Source organism: Chelon labrosus (assembly GCF_963514085.1).
Source record: "Chelon labrosus genome assembly, chromosome: 14".
In the NCBI taxonomy this organism is placed as follows: Eukaryota; Metazoa; Chordata; class Actinopteri; order Mugiliformes; family Mugilidae; genus Chelon; species Chelon labrosus.
In genome coordinates this window covers 29,125,821-29,147,284 of record NC_140347.1, presented here as the reverse complement: position 1 = coordinate 29,147,284, position 21,464 = coordinate 29,125,821, and the positions used below count along the sequence as shown (strand labels likewise).

At 40.4% G+C, this 21,464-nt stretch overlaps 1 protein-coding gene across 1 annotated transcript in view; it reads left to right on the top strand.

Moving 5' to 3' along the window:
• Positions 1–522: 522 nt before the first annotated feature.
• Positions 523–21,464, top strand: part of esrrgb (estrogen-related receptor gamma b) — a gene marked incomplete at its 5' end in the record, with an annotated part of 32,985 nt that continues 12,043 nt past the window's right edge. The window contains 3 exons of the mRNA XM_084559862.1: positions 523–572; positions 9,368–9,783; positions 14,476–14,592. Of these exons, the coding sequence (XP_084415988.1) occupies positions 523–572; positions 9,368–9,783; positions 14,476–14,592 (583 nt within the window). The remainder of the gene's footprint in view (positions 573–9,367; positions 9,784–14,475; positions 14,593–21,464) is intronic.

The window sequence follows — 21,464 nt, the reverse complement described above, 5'->3', positions numbered from 1 at the left end:
AGAGCCCCCTTGTCTTCAATGGAGACTCAGTCCCCTCACTGACTTACTCAGCCTGAGTACGCTCTCGCTGCTACTGCTGCTCTCCATCCATCTGCCTCTTATCTTTTATTCTCTCTTTCTCTACCCGTCCCTCTAATCATCTTCACTCTTCCTCTTCTTTACACTTGCTTCTAGCTGCTTCCTCTCCTCACCCCTACCTCGGGTTCCTCTCCCTCTCTCCTCTCCCTGTCTCACTCCACTCTTCTTCTTCTCACCGCCCGTACTCCTGAGCCTGAGTGCGCAGCGCCTGAGTGCGCAGCACCTGTGCAGACTGGAGTTTGTTGGGGCCGAGGCAGAAGGTTTTTTAATTTTGTGTGTGCGGGTTGAACAGGGGAGGGAGGGGAGACAACACCCAGGAACACCTGACCAACATTTCATGAAGATATGTGGAGACTTAGGAACTGATCTCCTCCTCCAGCTTTTGCCCAGCTGTTTGTTTATCTGTTTTTATATTGCAACACCTGGAATGCTTAACGTGGACTGATGGATGTTTCCGAACTGTGCATCCCTGACCCTCTTTGCTACCACAACCAGTAGGTGATTCTCTTTTGTTATTCTGTGATTTTAATGTACTTTTATTTATACTTTAGGTGACAGAATTTTATTTCCTGCATTGCCTCCATTGGTATTCAAAAGTGCCGTGAAATAAAATAAAACAAAACTATTTCAAAAGATTTCTGCCAGTGAAGCTGCAGCAGTGTAGCCTACAGGGAGTCCAGGGCGGACGTTTGCCCTACAGCAGTCTAGCTCTGCATCGGGATCCAGGGTTTAACCTCAGCTATAGGGAAGAGCCAGAGACTGATTTGTGCAGACAATATTGTTCTCTAGCAGCAGCCACTGTCCCGAGAAACTAAACTGCCACTGTACTGCTGGACAGTTTATGTGAGAATGTTTGTTCCTAATAGACAGAACGTCTAGAGTACGTTTCATTGAGCAGATAATCGGCTGTTTCTGTTTTGGATAAATCACACATCACCATGTGTTTTTACACTTTACTTAATGTATGTGGTTATAATTAAATAATACAAAACAACTATATTGATATAATCTCCAAAGTGCAAGTGAAATGCAAATTAAATCTACTTAGACAGGATTACCTTGCTGATGCAAACTGTAATTGCACATTTGCTTCACAAACGCAGGGATCAAGCACCGTTTGTTACATTAACTCACGAAATAATAGGTCAAACAACTCTCTAATCCCATAAGAAGTAGCGATCCTTAACATTTCTACACTCCACATACCTGGAAAGACGCTTTTCTCATAACCAAATAAGACAGGACGGAGAGACAGTTCACTGGGATCCTCTTAATGTTAAGCTGTAGATGGGATTGGAGAGGTTTAACCTGCTTAGCACGTTTTACAGGACTGCGATTTCAAACTCCAAGAATCTTAAAAAAAAAAAAAAGAATCAGAAGGATAACCAGATGTAGTCCAGTTTATTCTGCAACTGCATCAGACACTCAACTCCAGAATTAAGCTCATGAAAGTGAAATCATGTCAATATTGTTTAGGAAGAGAAAGGACAAAACATTTTCTGTTATAGAGGGTCAAAAACATTCATTTGAAAAGGGTTGTTGATTACGTGTACTTTACATTAAAATGCATATTTAGTTCATTTTTACATTCAATTCCACGTGGAGACACCTACTAAAAGAAATGTTCCATACACAACAATGACAACTGAACTGTCTAACAACATCTAGTAATAAAAATAAATTTACTACAATCAAATTATTTGTAAGAAAATCACCAGTAAAAACATTTAAATAGCTTGAGAAATGTTTAACCACAACTGCGCAGAGACTTCTGGGTTACTCTCCAGGTTAAATATATCTGTTTCATGATTTACCTTTTAAGGCTTTGATATTCAATATCACAGTTCCTATGCAGATTGCGGTGCAGTTAAAAAACACACAACCCAGAGCTTTTTTTTTTTTTTTGCTTACACAATGATCACATAAAACATTTAACTGCATTAAAAAAATGATTAAATGATAAAAACAAACAAAAAAAATAAGTATCCTATTAACCTAGCGTGACCCTGGATCAGGTCTTAGTGTGTGTATATTAGTTTGTGTGTGTGTGTGTGTGTGTCTGTGTCTGTGTTTGTGGGACTGCATGTTTCGGCATTTCTACCTGTATCATATATAAATGTGCGTCTGTGTCTTGGTGAGTCAGTAGCTGGTAACATATGTGTAAACATTCACAAAGTGTGTGATGCTCTCTACTTGTCAGTTTGATAGGAGATGGTACACTGACACTACACAAGAAACTAACAAATGTTAAACAAACTCTATGTATTCATACGGGTTATAATGAAGTTTTAAGGGATTAATGCTGCATTTACAAAATAAACACATTTCACCCGCTGCTCAGATAATATTTTATTAAAGGAAAAAAAAACAACATTTTATGACTAGAAACAAGTACCTCTTAACCAGTGTGTGACTTATAGTTAAGTGTCTGAACATTTAAGTTCTGTTAACCAGACTGTTATACATTTCACCACCTGGAAGTAAATGTACCGCAGTTGCTAATGTATCTGCATTCTGGAAATCTGTACGTTTAGTGTCACATAAAGCTGTGCTTTAATTAGATTTGGCTTTGGGGAATGCTATTAACCCTGTGAGACTTTTTGGCCCAGTGTCCAACCTACTGTCCACAGGGAAAAGTTCTGATATCTCTAGTGTCATACTGTTTGTCTGTTTTGGTGTGTCTGAAAACTCATTTTAATAAGAAAGGTCAAAATAACATGTAGATATAACTGTGGAGTATTGGACTGGAGTCCATTTAATTGTATAATGTGGGATTAAAGTCAGAAGGTAGCTCTCCTCAGTTAAAAAAAAAAATAATAACAATAAAAAATCTACGTAGAGAAAATTTTTAAACTTTGTCTCCTGCTTTCTGGACTTTTTTCTTTATGGTCAACACTTATTTTCTAAAACATAATTTTACATGCGCTTTACTAAAAATAGACAAATAATTTCCCTACTGTTTAAATGTTTAAGCAGTAATTTTAAAATGGTCAATCTGACATTAGACGCAGTCGTAATATGTTTAGCCGCGACAGTTCTGACAACCGCATCGCTAAAGTTTAAATGTTCTAATAAATCACATTTTGTTTTTGTCTCTCATTCCACCTGCTTTTCCCATAGGTGCCCTTCACAAGCAAACAGACAGGAATGCATTAGCGGTCAAACATATGCACACACACACACACCCACACACACAATCACAGACACTCACACTCGTGCACACTGATACAGATTAGACCACAAAGAATCACACACTGACCTGGGATCTAATTTTAGCAGTGGAAACACCTGACAGTGTCTGTTAACAGAAACCAAATCATCTACATTTACACTAGTTATGCACATATTAATATTGTGCTTGTATATATCTTTTCAATTAGTCTATGTAATTTATATCTAAATATGAAATTAATATAAACACCATAGTCCAGTCAACTGTCTATCAGAAGTCCTTTGTTTAAACAGCATGTATGGATGCACTGTTTGTGCAATATTGGAAAGAAACATTCAAGTGCAGCAGATTGTTCAAGAATTAAACTGAACTGTATTCATGAATTCATGACTTTAAATATGCAGTAATTGGAGGTTTTCACCAGCCCGAACTGAACTGACGTGAAATTGTAGTGTGGAAATAATATAATAATATAAATTATAATATAAATAATAAATCATAGAACACATGGCATTGTCATTTCAAGCGTCTTTGCCACATAAGAGTATTTAGAGATTATATTCCTCACTAATCTTGGTCCTATCGCTACTTCTGTGTGTTTCAAAAGACTTATTGCTGCTGGAAACATTATTTGAAAATGTAAAAACCAGTGTCTCAGAGTCCGCTTAATGACTTCAGTGGGTTGACACAAAGTTTGATATGTCCAGTGTAACGCTGTTGTGAGTTTGCGCCAAAATATAAGAAAATTATCAAACCCTTGCACCGAGTCCATGATCTTTCCCGGCTTTGTTTCATAGTTGGCTAATCTAAGGAGTAAAACTGACGGATGGAGGGAGCAGGTGGTGGGAAAGTGCCGCTTTGTGGAGAAAGAAAAAAAAATATCTGCTTCTCTCCAACTTTTTTTATTTACCGCCAGCTTAGAGTTTTCACGAAGTTAGGAAAAAAATTATCAGTGACAAAAGCGATTCCAAACATCTAAACGCGCTGCTGTATATTTTTGCGACTGTCATGTTTATTAATGGCGCTGGCTGCTCCGTTCGAGGATGCAGCCCAGCTCTATTGGTTCTGTGTGACGGCACGAGAGGAGAAATAACTTCATTACATGTCATGACCCTCCCTTGATATAGATATATCCTTTAGGCGGCCTGTCAAGGACTCTGAATTCATTAGGATGTAGATGGGACTCCCTTTTTTTTTTGCAGCCACTGTTCAATCAAAACATGAATGTGCCTTTCATGCGCTCAGGGCTGAATGTAAGCAGCAGCAGCAGCAGCAGAGAGGACTTCTTAGAAGGAGTTTGTTTTATTGATCAAATGAAATTAACACAGAGACAAGAAGCAGTATGTCTAATCATGGAGCGTGGACCGGCCAGCTTGTTTAATTTAATGGGCCTCATCGTGGCTTCACGAGGTCTCCCATTGTGAACTTAATTCCTCTTCACCACGTTAATTTGCATTGTGTCAATTGACCGGAGCGCTTACTGTATCAGCTTGAGTCTCACTTGAAATTCAGCCCGTGTCCTAATACCATTAGGCAAATGCAAAGTTGTGTCATTTACACATTTGTAAAAAAAAAAAATAAAAAAAAATGAGGGGGGGTGCTTGGGTGAGGGTGGGTGAGAGAAAAGCCAATTTGTGCCAAACAAGACTCGCTTGTGATTATCAGTGGATGTTATTACTGTGGAGAAGCAGACGTTTGAAGGTTATGTTTCTGGGCAGTAATTGAAATGCAAAATAACATTAGGATCGATGGCCATCTCTGTTTATTTATGAAATCAATATTGTAACTGTCCCTCATGAGTCCTCCTCTGATTCCCAATGACGGCTTAAGTCTCTACTCGTTTATTCTTTTCTCCCCTGTAACCTCCTTCTTCTGTCTCTTTTTAAAAGGCAGTTAGGGGTGTGTTTGACTTTGCAGAGAGAGCAATTTCCTAGAGGTGGTGGATGTGTACGTAGATGGGGGTTGATACTCCAGGTAAGGAGACATCATCCATGTGGGAAATCTATGCAATCTCTCCTCATGGCAGTGACATTGAAGAGACCATATGCTGGAAGTTCTGTGTACAGTGTGTGTGTGTGTGTGTGTGTGGGGGGGGGGGGGGGGGGGGGGGGGGGGGGTATTCGTGTGTACAGGGGTAGACTAGCTGAAACAAAGTATATCTAGGTCTCAAAAAGTGAAAATGATCCCAGAGCAAAATTCACAAGGGGCATGGAGATTTATTCTCCAACTTAACCGCTCAAATCCTTGATTGAATGTATTCTCAGGTCCACTGCCTTAGTTCTGGAGCTTCTGGACGATGCATTTAGAGTAATCGCAACAGAAATCTGACATCTTTCCTCAGTTAAATCACAAAACATGAAGATCAACCAAACAACTGAAACAGTCAGTCAATAAATTTGGAATTGACCAACAGATTTGATCATGTTTACCTATTATTTTAAGTTATTGTGATAAGTGATTTTGTTGTTTTTTCTAAGTTAATATAATGATATAACAACTTGTGAATGACATTTTCTCTATTTCAGACACAATTAGTTTTAGATTAGTTAGATTAATCAAAAAATTATGATTGACCAGAAGGAAAATTTGTCCTGGAGAAAGCCTAATGAAACGTATATTAAACATAAATGTGATGGGAAAAAAAACTAACGATGCAAGATAGTTATAGGAATAAAACAATAACACACCATAATTAGACCAGCAAAGACATATTATCAAAAGAACAAACTGGACAAATGGTTATTGTTTCTTAAGCTTAGTTCTGAAAACATCTCCTGGACTCTCATTAGTAGAGGACATAAGCTTCTATGTAGACCCAAAAATTGCAACAATACAACAAATGAAACTGCAAGTAGAAGAACAAAAATGAAAGCGTGCAGATTTCTAAAACAGCACGGCTGTTTTTGTTGTCAAATCAGCGTATTAATAGAACGTCTTATAAATTCATTTTGACTAATGTCGGTTCTGTGTGAATAAAAAAAACAACCGCCATTTGCAGCGGCGCCGTTTACGTTTAAGAACACACACATTTTTGACGACCTTCATTTGTGCCGACGCTGTCACCCGCATGTTGTTGTTACTACTTAACACTTGGACGACACACACTACCCCATTTCCCACTCGCATGACCATTCATTTCCCCGGCACCCCGGCCGTGGACTAACAGTGTAATCTATGTGTCAGGCAGGAAGGGACACTCGGTTTAAAGCTGATAGAGTTTGCCCCAAACAAGGACAGCCTATCATAGAAAGATTAATGAACTAATTTCATGCATGGCTCCTTGCCTCTGTCCTTCTGTGCTTCCATGTTCGACTGTGTGTTCAGCACCATGATTTACGCTGTGTTCCTCGCTACTAGCTTAACCCCAAGCTTAACAATAATATTTCCCTTCAGTGGAAAAATGCAGTTGTAAAATACGGAGTGCCTTATGTTTAACTCGTCACTCAAGACAAGGACAGCAGCGTGAGGTCATTGTGGAGAATTGTTTTGAATATGCATTTTATTTAGTTTTTTGGCTGCGGAGCGTAAATTTATTGTGGCGAAATTCGTAGGCTAGAAAACATATTTCATGCAGGAGAGGAAGATGGATTCAGGATTTATGGAGGGAAGCTGGGGATCTGCAACACTGCCAGCATGAGGAAGCCATGCCAAAATACACACATACACATGCAAACATTTGAGTTTTTAAGCTGCTCTGTTAGGGCACTTTCTCACCCATCACACTTCAAAATAATAATAATTTGAAAAAGCAGCAGTCAGTGATCTGAGCATGCACCTCATTCCTCTCCTAATAAACATTCTGGACGGATCTGTAGTTTTCACAGATTGTCTAGACACTCTTGGTCTTTCGGTGTGTGGTGGACAGGCGGAAACCTGTGCGTCTGCTGCTCCGAGGCGTCCACGGTGGGACCGTCTGGGCCTCTCAGAGCAGCAGAACAGAGAAGGCAGGTGACCTTCACGTCTGTCGGATGAGTCTTGCTTGTCTGCTCGGTTTGTACCATTTTTCTGCACGGCGGAGCAAACACTACCCCATTAGATATTAGGTGCAGTGTGTGTGTGTGTGTGTGTGTGTGTGTGTGCGTGCGTTTGAGTGTGTGTTGCCAAGGGAGCGGGACAGGTTGAGGAGAGTCAGGCTGTACTTAGAAAACTCTATGTCTCTTTATAATAAAAGAGGAAAAGCAAATTATGAAACTATGAAGCTATTTCTGTCTGCGCGAATTGGTGGTTTGTTCCATTATTTCATTTGGACAGATTTGAAAGGACCCATTAGAAATTTCCATTAAACCTAACAAAAAACATCTCCCCAGCGTTGCTGTGTGCTAAGTGTGGAATGAACTACTTTTTACATATGCCACAATGTACTATTCCGTAGGGAATCCCCCTATCTGGCTGCGATGATGTATTAACTGTTACCACGCTGCTCTCTCCAATTCCCACAGATGGGAAAAAATATACCTTGCAATTGACTATAGGTGCACGCTGATTGCTAACAAGATTTAACGGGAGTCCCGTAGCCTCAGAATGAAGACTAACATAATGTTGTATCTCTCCATCTCGCACTATGTTAACAGTCTTGCCTGATTAAAAATGCATAAGGAATGTCTGGGACCCGTAAGAGGAGGGTTTATTTTTTCATGCCTCATCTGGAACAGGAAGGAAGCAGAGGATCAATAGATCTGATCTGGGCCCAGGGGTAGAGGCTATCTCCTCCTCCCTCCTTCCACCCACTACCCGTTAGCAGTTAAAAGAGAGGTTTCATGTCGTCAGTGCCTGATGACTTCCTGGCTTTGTGGAAACACTTATGCAAAGAGTCAAAAAAAAAAGTGACAATACACTGCTAACCACAGCCGCGTATTTCAAAAAGGGGCAGCCCCTGGCAGAAAAAAGGCAAAAAGTTGCGAGGAATCTAAGCAGCATTAGGTTTCTGTTAGTTTCAGACATTCTTAACATGGCTTTCCACCACTCTCACCCAGTATTTACGACTCACAAGACTGTAGGGCTGAAGTAGTGTTAAGATCAACACCAACTGTGACAGACAGAGCCAGCAGTTCTAACACTGACCCAGGCCTCATTTCATGCTTCGTTTGAGAGAATATTATTGAATGCACTGCAAGTACAGCAACACACACACAGCCTCAAAGAGAAATTACTGTCCACCAATAGCAATAGTAATTGTGTCAGAGACATGGAAGTGCCCAACCCACCACTTTTTTGTCTTTACCTCGTCTTTAATCTCTGCAGTAAAATGTGCCACCAAAAAAAAGGTTACAAAAGATTTTAGTTAGACGTATGCAAAAATAAAGTCTAAACATCTGGCTTTAATTCTATCTTCCCATTCTTTATGATGAAACACTTGGATTAGGGAACCTAATCCCAGGTCAGAGCCTCTGTAACCAAGCACCATCCACTAGCAAAATCACCGGGACTATTGATTGGGTCATGTATTACCCTTGATTCTCCATATGCTGAGTGTAACACCTCTCTTTTTGTCTATTAACATCCATCTGAAGTTTCATTCATTCATTTACTTCTGGCAGCCGACCAATTGTAGGCATTGTTTGCAAGATGAATGAGGCATCTGTTGACATGGTCGTTAGTTACCATTTTGCCTGAGAGGAATAAGCTACTGCAGTATATCACTTGGCATTCCAGCACATTAACGGCTGTGTCGGTAACATAATCTATCAAACTCAGATGAACCAGCTGATGAATTTCTCACAGAATGATAGGGCGATGATGGTAGAAAGCGACATTCAGTACATTTCACTGATACTACAGTTCACCGATGTGTATTCACTTTCATGAAAGGTTGTGTGCTTCTGTAGGAAGTCAGTTTATACTTCCACATAAGATGAAAAGGCATCTTTTCTACGTCCTCATGATTAGGTCTTAAGAAAGATCTTAGAAATCCTGGCAAATGATTATGTGTCATTCTTAAAGTTTTAATTTGATAATTTTCAAAATATTTTGTTAGTCAAGAAAAATATGGCGGAGAATGGTCACAGTTTTGAAAATGACCATTTCCTCGCATTTAATCACTTTGTGTATCACTCCATATTTACTGTAAGTTTTGTCACAAAACTAACTATAGCTCTGGTTCTGTGCATGTTTAACCAGGTTGCTGACCAGAATGCCCTCTGACGACCGACACTTGTCCTCAAGCTGCGGTTCCTACGTCAAAACTGAGCCTTCCAGTCCTTCCTCCTCGCTTGTAGACACCGGCAGCCACCACAGTCCCAGCGGCAACTCAGACGCCAGTGGCGGCTACATTAACGGCGGCAGTGTACGCTCACACGCCTTGGACTCCCCACCAATGTTCAACCCCGGCATGCTCGGAGGTGGCAGCGCCTGCTTACGCCGCTACGAGGAGTGCTCCGGCGGCATGGCAGATGACTCTCCAATCAAGTGCGAGTACATGCTCAATGCCATCCCCAAGAGGCTCTGCTTGGTGTGTGGTGACATTGCCTCAGGGTACCACTACGGGGTGGCCTCCTGTGAGGCCTGCAAAGCCTTTTTCAAAAGGACAATACAAGGTATTTCCCACCTTCTCTTACAGCTTTGTCTGGCTCACCTGAGCTGTTCTGTAATGATGATAATGGGGTGGTAGAATCTTCTCAAGAAGATGTCCGCAAACAAAGTACTTAAATTATGTAGTAAACTGAAGTAAAAGCACAACCTAAAAAATACTCAAATGAAAATCCCTGGGTATTAGGCAGCATTTTACTGTTGCAGCTGGTTCAGGAGCAGCTCATTTTACACAATTAAACACATTTAGGTTGGGGATCACTTGGTCAAGTGGAAAAGAACAGGAAAGAAGAATAAGCAAAGTTCAGTCACACAAATATGTTAATATTTTCTGGATTGACTTTTCTTCACTTGGTTTGGTGATTCTATGTTTTGGTGCTTCAGTGCTTTCTAAATGAAAGCATTGACATGTTTGTAGTGGAGATCTCTCTTTGTCCCATAGTCATCTGTAAAGTGACCAAGAATATGGTCCCTTACTAAAAAAACAACTTTTTTTTTTTTTGAAACCAGTGTTTTCATTCCGATAATATATTTTTAAAAATCTTCCCCTGCAAAGTAACTCATAACTAAGGTTGCCAAATAAATCAGTAAAACAAAGTAAAAGTAAAATAGTCAAAGTATTTTTCACCACTGCTCCTAATGTGCTCCTTCTTCCTGATGATTTTAAATACATGTTTTTAGCTTTACTATGACAGCTCTGGCTGCCAGGAAAGCCTACTGACCAGATGATGAATTCATTGTTATGTACATCACGTGTTCATCAGGGCTCTGCTCTTACGGGACTAATATGGTGAAGTGGTTACGAGTGTCTACAGCAGGCATTAGGCCATAATATGCCACAAAGCGAGATGCAGATTTTTGAAACAAATTTGCAGTGTTTGTGGCTGGACGCATGGAGTCAGGCAGGAGGTTAGTGAGGCCATGGCAGGCAAATTGAAACATGTTTTAAAAAGAAAAAAGTCTTTTTAATTTTATAGGTGGTTCTCAAAATCCATAACAGAGAATCTCTGATTTGGTAAACACAGTTGGTAACTTCACTTAATCTTCAGGGTGTACGTGGGTCTAGACTCTTTGTGTTTCTTTATAGCCCAACACACTTTACACATAATCCTGTTAACAAAATAGTTATTTCATTTACTGTTATAGTGTTACATCAGAATAGCTCTGTTTACATGAACAGTATATATCATTATCCAATAATGTGTGTTTACATCCCTCAAAACGTTAATACGAATGTAACTGTTTCGACATGTTACATTCTTTGAATGCTGTGCATATCTATTCTGCCGGAAAAGTTTTTTCCCTGACTTCACTGACAGTTGAATTTATTCAGTACAAAACGGTGGACCCATGTTTTCAGTGGCATATTACTTCCTACTTCACTTGTCTTTTCAAAGACTCATTGTTTTGTAACCACCATGTTTCTTTCCCTGCATGGAAACTTGTCACGTCACCTGGTTCTTATATATTTATTCCATCCAGAGAGAAAAGCTAGGATGGAGCTTTTACATGCTTATTAGGAACTAATGTTTTCAACGGGTTATTATAGGTTTACCGCACTACTCTCAATCCAATCGGGAAGTCCTTCAGGTCAGGCCAGCTTGTTGTGATTGTTGAGTTTTATTCAGATTTATTCAATTTTATTCTCTTTTATTCTGACTGAGAGCAATCTGGCTTTTTTGAAAGATTGACAATCATTTTATGATCTACATGATTACAGGTCAGATATTTTGTCATAAAAGAATCATATGTGATTACAATTAATTAAACCAGGTATCAAGACAACATATAATTCGGTGGTGGCTAGTTTTCTGAATGGTGTCCCAGTCAAAACTTTTCGAGGGGAAAAATAAATCCAATTTAATTTCAGTGTATGTTTAATAAGTGGTAATTGTATGGCTTTATGGTAGTTTTATGTGTCTCAGTCTCTTTCCAACAACACAGAAAGGACTGTAAATGGTGCTCATGTTTGACTTTGTGTTGTCTTGCTGAGATCGTTCCACTTCTTCTTCTTCTTCTTCTTCTTCTTCTTCTTTTACTTCTTTTACTTCTTCTTTTACTTCTTCTTCTTCTTCTTCTTCTTCTTCTTCTTCTTCTTCGTCTCGCTCTCCTTCATGGAGGACAGGCCTGTAACAAGCTTAATCTGTCCGTCAGTCGTCCTGAGCCACGGGAGTTTCAGTCAATAACAATCAGTGTTGGGTGACTGTAATTAAGAACCAGGCATTTCATTGGGAGAAAGTCAAGGAAGGGGGTGGGAGGTGTAGATCTGTTCTTTGCCCCCAGGCCCCTCTAGCCCACACCCAAGGGGGATGAGATGGGGGCCAATTAGAAGCTCGGGCACGTGTTGTTGGGGCAATAACAGTAGAAGGGGAGAGACGGAGAGAGAGTGAGACGCTGAGGAGTCCTCTAAATAAAGGTAGAGGGACAGGGAACAGGGGACGTGGTCATTCACAGAAAGGAGAAGGCGCTTTAATGGAATGGTAATCAGGAAGGGGGTCCCGGCCTCGGTAAAGGAGGAGGACAAGGAGAGGTCCAGCTTGAGTGGAGATGAGCACGTGGATAATAGCATAGCATAATAATATATCAAAATTTAGAGGGAAAATAAGAGAGGTTAAGGAAGGATATTAGAGTGGTTGAAATGTCCTTTGAGAAATAAAGGTGGACACAAGACCTGTTTAACTAAGAGGGTATGCCGACAGTGAGCTTCTAGAGGTAGGCAATTTGAGTCTATTGTGGACCTCCAATGCAACCCCCATCCACCACACACACGCATATACAGAGGTTATCATGTCCATCTAGGTGAAAATATTTCCTCCAGTAATTCACTGTGTTCTCCTATTTTTAATTTCCTTGTAGCAAAATGTTTTTATCAATAAGCAATGGTCCATTTCTAAGCAGATTAAATAAAAATGCCTGATGGAATACAGTGTTTAATAGACACTACTGATGAATCATCACTGACAGTCTTAAAACGGTGTCACATGATAGCAACATGTGATTCATTGTGGGATTGTTTTCAGTCATTTTTTTCTTGAGGGCACTATACAATGGACATACGGTATCTCACACTCAGCATTCTGACGCTCTAACAGTAGACATTAGAAAAATCGCATTATAAGCAGAAAGTGTTTTAGGATATAGTCTTAATGATCCCACAATGGACATCACAACGGACAGAATATTTAGATGAGACGTTACAGACTGATTGATGTCCTTCTCCGTAATTTTCAAACCTTATTGCATGTTTTTCTGAAAAAATGTTTCTCATCGAACTGTGACTATGAACTGCTGCTATATGAAATGACTGAAGAAGAGGAAGAAAAATGTCTTTCCAAAGAATTCAGATGTATTATTTTTGTTGTTCTTAAAACATGATTGTGGTAAATTAGTGTACATGGACTCAAATACCATGTGTTATTTTAGTATATATAATATTTTATGTCTATTTAATTGACATTTTTCCTGTTAGAACACAGTCCACATTTAAACCCTGTTCAGAATTTGCATGTAGAATGAAACAAGTACAAGTTCTGCGTACTATTATGACAAATTGTATACAGTTATTTCGTGGTAAAGGATTGGTACGCAGCATGTGACCTTACACTTGAGCACTGCCGTGTACTTTATTTTCCCTTTGCCACCCAGTTTAACAGACGTTACCTACCCTGAATCCAGCAGCAGCCATTGCCAGCATCCTGGCGTAGTGCCCTGGGCCCCTAACTGTGCATGTGACCCTGCTGGCAGTATCGATGCCAGGGATCCTGACAAATGTTGGCACTTTCTCCTTGACCAACAGGGGGTTGTGTGTGCGATGGGGGTAGCACTCTGGCAGATTTGCAACAGACAACACCTGGTTTGCTGTTTTTAGGTACCATTAGTACATCTCAGGACTTACGGGACATTGTTTAAACATTCAATCATGGCATACGGATACTTAGGAAAGAGGATTTGTCATTGGATTCCTGGGGTTGTCTTAACTTTTGAAGTGTGTGCCTTCATTTAAAAAAAAAAAGTTAATTGGAAACTACTGAGAAAGACAGACAGCGGTTATATGGCAGCAAATTCATTATGTCTGCGTTTCTGTCTGTTTTAGGAACCAAGTGATTAAATTGCATAGGAAATATTTCCATAGTGAGCCAACAACCGTCAAGACAGACTTGAATAATACATTGAGCTTTGCTACACGATATGGGAGTGTTAGATTTTCCAGTCTAACAGCAGCTTCTGGTCTTTGCTGGAGAACATTATGCACAGTGCTTGGCTGTGCGTCCATCTCTCAGCCCTTGTGTTGTTGAGGGAGGGCAGCTTTCCCATCATCCTTTAGGTGAAGAAGGATGGGTTGGAAAGGGTCACGGCAAGCATAGCGGAGAGGACGCTCTGCATTTAATGAAGCTAATTTATCTGTGAATCAAAATGGGAGTGGGACTCCGGGGCGGGGAGGTGCTTTTTACATGTCCCATCAAAATGCCACTAAACCCTCCTCTCCTTCAGGAGTGTCACACAGGGTCACCTTGGGACAGGTGTGTGTGTGCGCACACACAACCACATGTGTCTTTTATTGTCTTTCTACGCCTATTGTTTGCCATTTCCGATTTGATCTCCTCTCATATGCAGTCATTTTAAAACAAATTATTCCTAATTGCAGATGCATATCTTTTACTCACACAGGATAATGCATTCATTGTTCTATTCTCCTACAGGGAATATTGAGTACAGCTGTCCAGCCACCAACGAATGTGAGATCACCAAAAGGAGGCGGAAGTCTTGCCAGGCCTGTCGTTTCATGAAATGTCTCAAAGTTGGCATGTTGAAAGAGGGTGAGCACTGATTTGACTTTCTGATTATTTATTTCACTTCAACTATCTATTACTGAAGAAATAGATCTAAACCTTTAAATGTTAAAGATGGTTTAAATATTAAAGATTTTGCGAACTTTGTAAACCCAAGTGATGTTTCTTCTTCCTATTTTGTGCCGTTTTACAGAAAAAGCTGTTGATAATTGAAATATTTGTTAGAGAGGTTTTAAACAGCTTGTGTTTATTCAAGAAAATTATAATGGAAGCATTATGTCAGACCACAATTCTAAAGCTCAGATTTGATTTAGAGTCCTGTGTTTGTTCTAAAAGAATTAAGCTCTATGTTATTGGACCAGACAGACTAATGATAACATCTTTTTGGTTGAATATACGCTTGTTTTTAGCCTGAAAGAAGGTTATAATTTAAGATCTTATGTGGGTTTGTGCAGTATATTGGAATAAAGAGGGTCTAGCTTGGTGCATCTTGCACTTAGGAGTCACTATCCTAATTCTGAATATAGAAAGTTATCCCATGTGTCCCAGAACTGTGGGCTGTACGAGCGGTCAATCAGACATTAAAGCCAGCTGTGGCCTCGGGGAGACACCAGTGACATCACCCACAGTCCTTACTTACCTCTCTTCACAACACCAAGCCTCTGAGTGTTTAACTCAGACGGGTTGTAAAAGCTGCTGAGTTGCATGTTCTTAGCAAGACCGACTGAGATGTGTAACAGTACTCTTGAAAAGCACAGGCTGTTCCCTCAAGACTTCTCTGTCCCTTGGGCTTTGGGTGTCTCTCTCCCTCTCCCTCTCTTTCTGTCTGTCTCTCTTCCCCTCTCTTGCCTGGCTTATTGATCCACTAAATGCTTTCCGAACATCCCACCTCACTTCCTGCACGTGTTGTTTTTCCTCCAGTGTGAGACCTTTGGGAGTACAGAAGGAAAATCTAGCCGATAGATTTTCTTTTCTTTTTTTTTTTTACATGAAGAGAACTTTTTTTGTTAGCTTTATGGAATTAGTGAGTTTAGCGAGACTAAGGCATGAAGTGTAACTCTATATAAATCTTTTTTACACATCTTCACAGACCTCAAAGATGACTGGGGTTTAAAAAAAAAAAAATTAACCCTTTTTATGACATTTCTGTGTGAGACACTAACATAAAAAATGTATATGCCCACATAACATAACAAACAGATACAAGAGAAAAACTGATCATTAAAAATATAAAATTTAAGCTCATGCACACTGTCAACAAAAAGTGGATACATTCCCTGTGTTGTTGGCGGTATTATCTCTAAAATTTAGTTTGTAACGCCACTGAATTTAATTAGCATTCTGTTTTGTACTCTTTGGCGCCACAGGTGGCAAACCGTGGTAATTACAGGTGTGTTTTTGAAATTCGCTTTTCGGTGTGATGCTGTCAGTTCACTGAATGTTTGAACGATAGCACCGCCTACCCTCTCTAGCACAAAGATAACTGCTGGGTGAAGGAACTCCTCAACAACTGTGATGTTGCGCTGTAATGTCTCCACAGACACCAGTTTAAAGCAAGGTCTTTTATACAATTGTATCCGTAGGTCATCTGCCCTGACAGCACTGTATTATGTCATTTGGTGATAGACAGTGACATAACAGACATCTAAATAAAAATCTCTGCAATTAAAAAAAAAAAAAAGAAAAAGTTCAGTAAAACCCATTATATTAAAATCATGTTTCAGTTTCATTAGTGTAAGACTTTTAGTCAGCCTGTAAAAAGTTTAGCTGACAAGTGTCTCTGGTTTTAATGTCAATGGACATGTTGTAGGATCCGCATGAGACTCCACCAAGTACAATGTTGTATCCTCACAGACCAATTATATCAGATCAGATTCTGGGACTCAGTCTGCTGCTATCCATTTTGATTGTATGATATATGACCTAATATAAAAAAGAGCATTTAAAGAGTTTGTTTGCAGGCTCCACTTTTCCTAAAATTAAACCACAGTCATAGAGTTTTGTTATGCCATCATGAAACACATCTGATAATAGATGCTAGTGGCACTTGACTGCAGTCTGTGCTGGTTACACAAGATTGTATGTCAGGCTCTTGGTTCACTTCCCCTAATACAACATCACTGTGTCCTGACATAGCTGTGTTTGTTCATCTCGGACTGAAGGGTCATCTGCTGCATTGGTGTTACAGAGCTATTTATACATGCGGCCCCTCTCTTGATGTCTCCATTCCAGCCCAAATATCTCACACCGAGCCTTTTTGACTCGGAGCCAGAAAAAACAACAGTAATAAAGCTGAAACTATTAGCGCAAGCTTAAAGGAAAAACAGCGGGTATTGTCTGTGGAGAGCCAAGCTAAGCCACTGATGTGGACAGTCAGTGTGATCAGAGAGTCTCAGCCACAATATGTGGCACAGTAGGGGATTCTCTTAAAATGATGGCATTCAATTAAAAGGAAAAAAAGATATTTAATTATGGCGTAGCTTGGCTTCTTGTAGTTGTAGAGGAGGCTTTGATGATGGAGTCAGTGGGGGGACAGTTTCTTGCCCTACTTCAGGCAATGAGATCACCGTAGCAAGTGCCCGAGTGCTCACCACAGAAAAGGAGTAATACCAACACAAGTGTTTTAATCCACAGAAAAGCACATTTAACACACACATTTCTACTGGTTTCCACTAAAAAATATATAAACAAATCATTTGGGAGACATGAAGATTGAGTAGACTATCATCAAGTTCAACAATGGAGTTGTAATTGAAAATAGAAGGTGCATAGGCACACAGAAATACCTGCAAAGAATTGGCATAATGGCTGTGTGTTGAAATCAAGAAAAAAATACATAAAACGGCGTGAGAGCAACAAGAATTACCAAAGATAAGTATTGGAAATAGGCTTAAATAATAAGAATAAGCTAAATGTGCAAAAGTGGTCTTTTTTGTAAAGAAGGACAGCAGCTTAAGATGTGTCTCATACTGTATTCGGGTTAGTTCAAATTTAGCTGCAATATTTAAAACATAAAAAAACTAAAGTGGATCATTCAGCAGCTAATCATATGATTATTTTTGGAGAAACCCTTAAAATGTCCTTCATAGAGTGGAATGGACAGCCAGTGATGTGGGAGTGCACCGACTTCGGTCAAGGTTAATTATGTAAAACTTATTTAAACTATATAATTTAAATGGGTTAAAAATCCACCGCCATACAATTGTCCTGCAATTAGCTTAGAGACCCAAAAGTTTTTTTGTACCTGTAAACATGTTAGCTTTTGCTATTAAGTTGAGCATTTTACCATGGAGGTCAATGGAGATTGATTTGGTTGTGGTGCCAGCCTCAAGTGGTGAGTTGAGGAACTGCACTTCTGCGATGGCTTCAATGTTTGGACTTTACTGCTTGCTTTTTACTTTTGATGGGGCCGCCGCATCCTAAGAAATTATGCTGTGAGAACTTGATGTAGAGATCAGTTGTTCTAAAAGTATCTAATGTTTCTCTACCTCATGCCAAACATGCCATCCTGAATGATAAAGTGCCAGCTGCCAGGGTTTTTCAGCACCATCAGTGGGTGGGAACAACCACTCCTCTCAGGCACCTGCCACTAGTTGGCTGACTTCACTTCTTTAACACAGTTTGGTGGCTTCAGGAGAGTTTGCAGTAGAGTCCAGGTCTAAACAAATCAGGTATTCTAAAATAGCAACTGCCCAATTTACAAAATGTCTCATTAAATACAAGTTGTACAGTTAAGTATCACGTCTCTCCTTTCCTAAGTAATGCAGGTGGATTATGTGACTTTGACTCTGTCTGACCAGTTTATTGTGACAGTAAATTATTTTTTTGCATCTTGTGTCTGACGAGAAAATCAAAGAGACAAAAGTTATTGTAGATGGCAGGTTTCCTGTCTGCTCTGGCTTTACTGCTATGTCACAGTAGAGCACCTGGACGAGCTGGGTGGATATTAGCGGCAGACGGCCGTTTGAGGAAACCAGCCTTTGCTCAGTGACCCCGCAAATGTTCAGCTGAGGCCGATAAAAGGTCACAGGTCCAGTGGAAAAACTCTCACGTAATTACAACTCGCGGAAGGTATGGTGTCAGTCACTACTGCCAGGAGTCAGTGCCTGCAGCTAATAGCAGTGCTAATGCCCCATAGCATTACTGTATGGTGTTAAATGATGCAAGAATTTTATGGACTGATTTTGCATTTTTGACTTTTTGTTTTAAGTTGCTTTTGTTGTTTTCTTCTGTAGATTGGAAATTATTTTTGTAGTTTTAGTGCTGCAACAGAATTATATGAATGCTTTTGAGCAAGTATCACATCATGTTAACAAATTAACTTGTCTCACTGAAATAGAAGCATCCAGGCCTGTAGATTTACAGAATTTCTATCAAAAACAAGACATTTTAATAATCTGAATGAAAGACACTTAAGCCTTTGCTCTTCAGAAGTCAGCGCTTGATGTTTTAGTGACAGCTTGGTGTTTCTGTGCTGTATTCTTTGCTGGTGGGGATTTTCTGACACCACTGTAATGTGGTGGATGAATACAAGCTGCCAGACTATTTTGGCAACCTACACCGCTGTCTCGCCCTCGCCCGACCACAGATAGGGATCAGCAGTCTTTCCTGAGCGAACGTGGCTACCAGGGTTATGTTACAGCCTTATTTTCCTCCGGCCACATACACAAAAGATTAGTAAAGCCATATCCAATATCACAGACTGTCAGGTCCCTTCCCAATCAATAGGCTTAGATCAGAAACCAATCTATACTATAAGATTACATCATCAAAAGATATACTGTGTATTTAAATATCATACATCTACAAAACCACATGTATTTTTCATGTATTTCTCCGCAGCGAATTAAACTGCAAAGACAGAAAGCCCCCTGACCCCCTTGCCACTTGTTTTTTCTCGTACCACAAACATGTCCATCTAACAGCACATGTATGGGGCCTTGTTTGCTTTTTAGGGTGTCAGAGTATCTGGCAGGCTGCAGCTGAGAGTCAGTGCCCACCCAGAGGCTCTGCCCTGGCCTGTCCTCACTGTCTGGCAGGTGATAGATCAGACACGGATGCTAACACGTGTTCCTCTGAAGAAGGGGATTTAGCGAAGTGTTGACCTCTTTACAACCCTCCGACACTCACAGACACACACATTCATACACACACGTCAAATGTATATCACTACTGACAAGCGACATGGAATCGGACCTTGAGGTACACATTTCCTGCAGACTCCCTTTCTCCTTTACTTCTTTTCCTCTTTTACCCACTCCAGCGCACACAACAACTTGTGCGAACGCCACAAAAAGTGAACGCCAGTACACTGGGGATCCTGAATCGACCCAGCCAGCTCCAGCCAGGCAGATGTTTTCGATTACAGGCGCATTTGTGGTCAGGGTGGCTCTGTAATACACTATAATACCCCTTGTGGACATGCCAGCTCAGATTTATGAAAAGTGTAAAGCGTGATAAAGAGAGCGATGCCAGTGCGGGGATATGGGAGAACAACTCCGGCTTTGTCTTGTCAGCCCATCAGGGGTTAGAGCAGGTGGGGCCCACCATCCTGATACTGTACACCCACCCCTTTGCACACACACACACACACGCACACACACACACACTTCATGTCCTGTACACATTTCCCCCCTTCTCCTTTCCCAGCCCACCCAGACTTAAACAAAAGCTTCACGATGCCTTCAGCTCTTCGCGGGGTTACAGACTTGGCCTTCGAATGTAGCTCCAGAAGGGGAACCATCCCTGTGCTTTGTAAAGGGAGCGCGGCTTTATAGGAGGGGCCACACACTGCATCCCTCTGATTTTTTTTCTCAGCTAAAATAGGGAGCTCCTAATCTCCCTTTGGCAGCGATAGCCAGCCAGCCAATTCTGACACATTCTCTAGAAAGAAGCGCCTCTGACAGGTGAGGGCCCGAAAATAGTTGCGTGAGATACACACACATGCACATGTTCATGTAGTCACGCACAACCTCAGCACACGCTGTATGAGACGCATGCACATTTTAGCTTCTTCTTCTCCTGCATCAAGTCATTGAATCTTACATAGTTTGAGCTTTTGGGAGTTTTTGCCGTATATATTTATGGCTTGCTTTTTTCCTAGGTCCTTGTAGTTGATATCATGCATTTAGGAGATCGAAGACTGTATTTGGTTTGGGAAATTCAGGGTTTTAACAACAATGGAGACCGACAAACGCATTACTGGTATTATCTTTAGTGTCAGTACTTAAATAAAATAAATTTAAACTTTTTGTTCCACAGAGAAGGGGAATTTAAATTATTGTAGGTCTGTTTTTCATTTATTTATACAGTTTACTGTTTATAAAATAAAATATGACAAACACAGTATTGACAGTATTTTAGCGACTCTTAGGGACTACTTTATTGAAGTAAACGGGTATATAAATACAGCGCAGTAGTATAAAATAAATCTATATGATGCATAAACACACACAGTGACTGTCACATAAATGTAACACAGCTGCTTTAGTCGGGAATTTGCTTTAAGTTCTACAAGTCAATAAAGATAGTAAATGTGAAAGGGAAGCCGGGATCAGGTGGCTGTAAAGATTTCTCCTATGTAAATATGGCTTATCATCTTTCCTTACGCACACACGTGAGTACACACGTAGCAAGGATGGACGGTCTCTCTCTCTCAGTCAGCATTTTGAGAGTACTATAGTGTATGATGATGCCGAATTTGTAACATTCAGCACACACACACATCTTTTGCACCACTACCTCACCCATCTGCTTCCATACTTTGGCTGTCACACTTTATAAAGGGCCGGTAACCATAAAAAATGGATCTAGATGCTATTTAAGAGGATCTGTGGAGCCGCCTGGCCTCCATGTCAAGGGTTGTCTTACTGCCCTGTCACAAGCTCTCCTCTGGACCA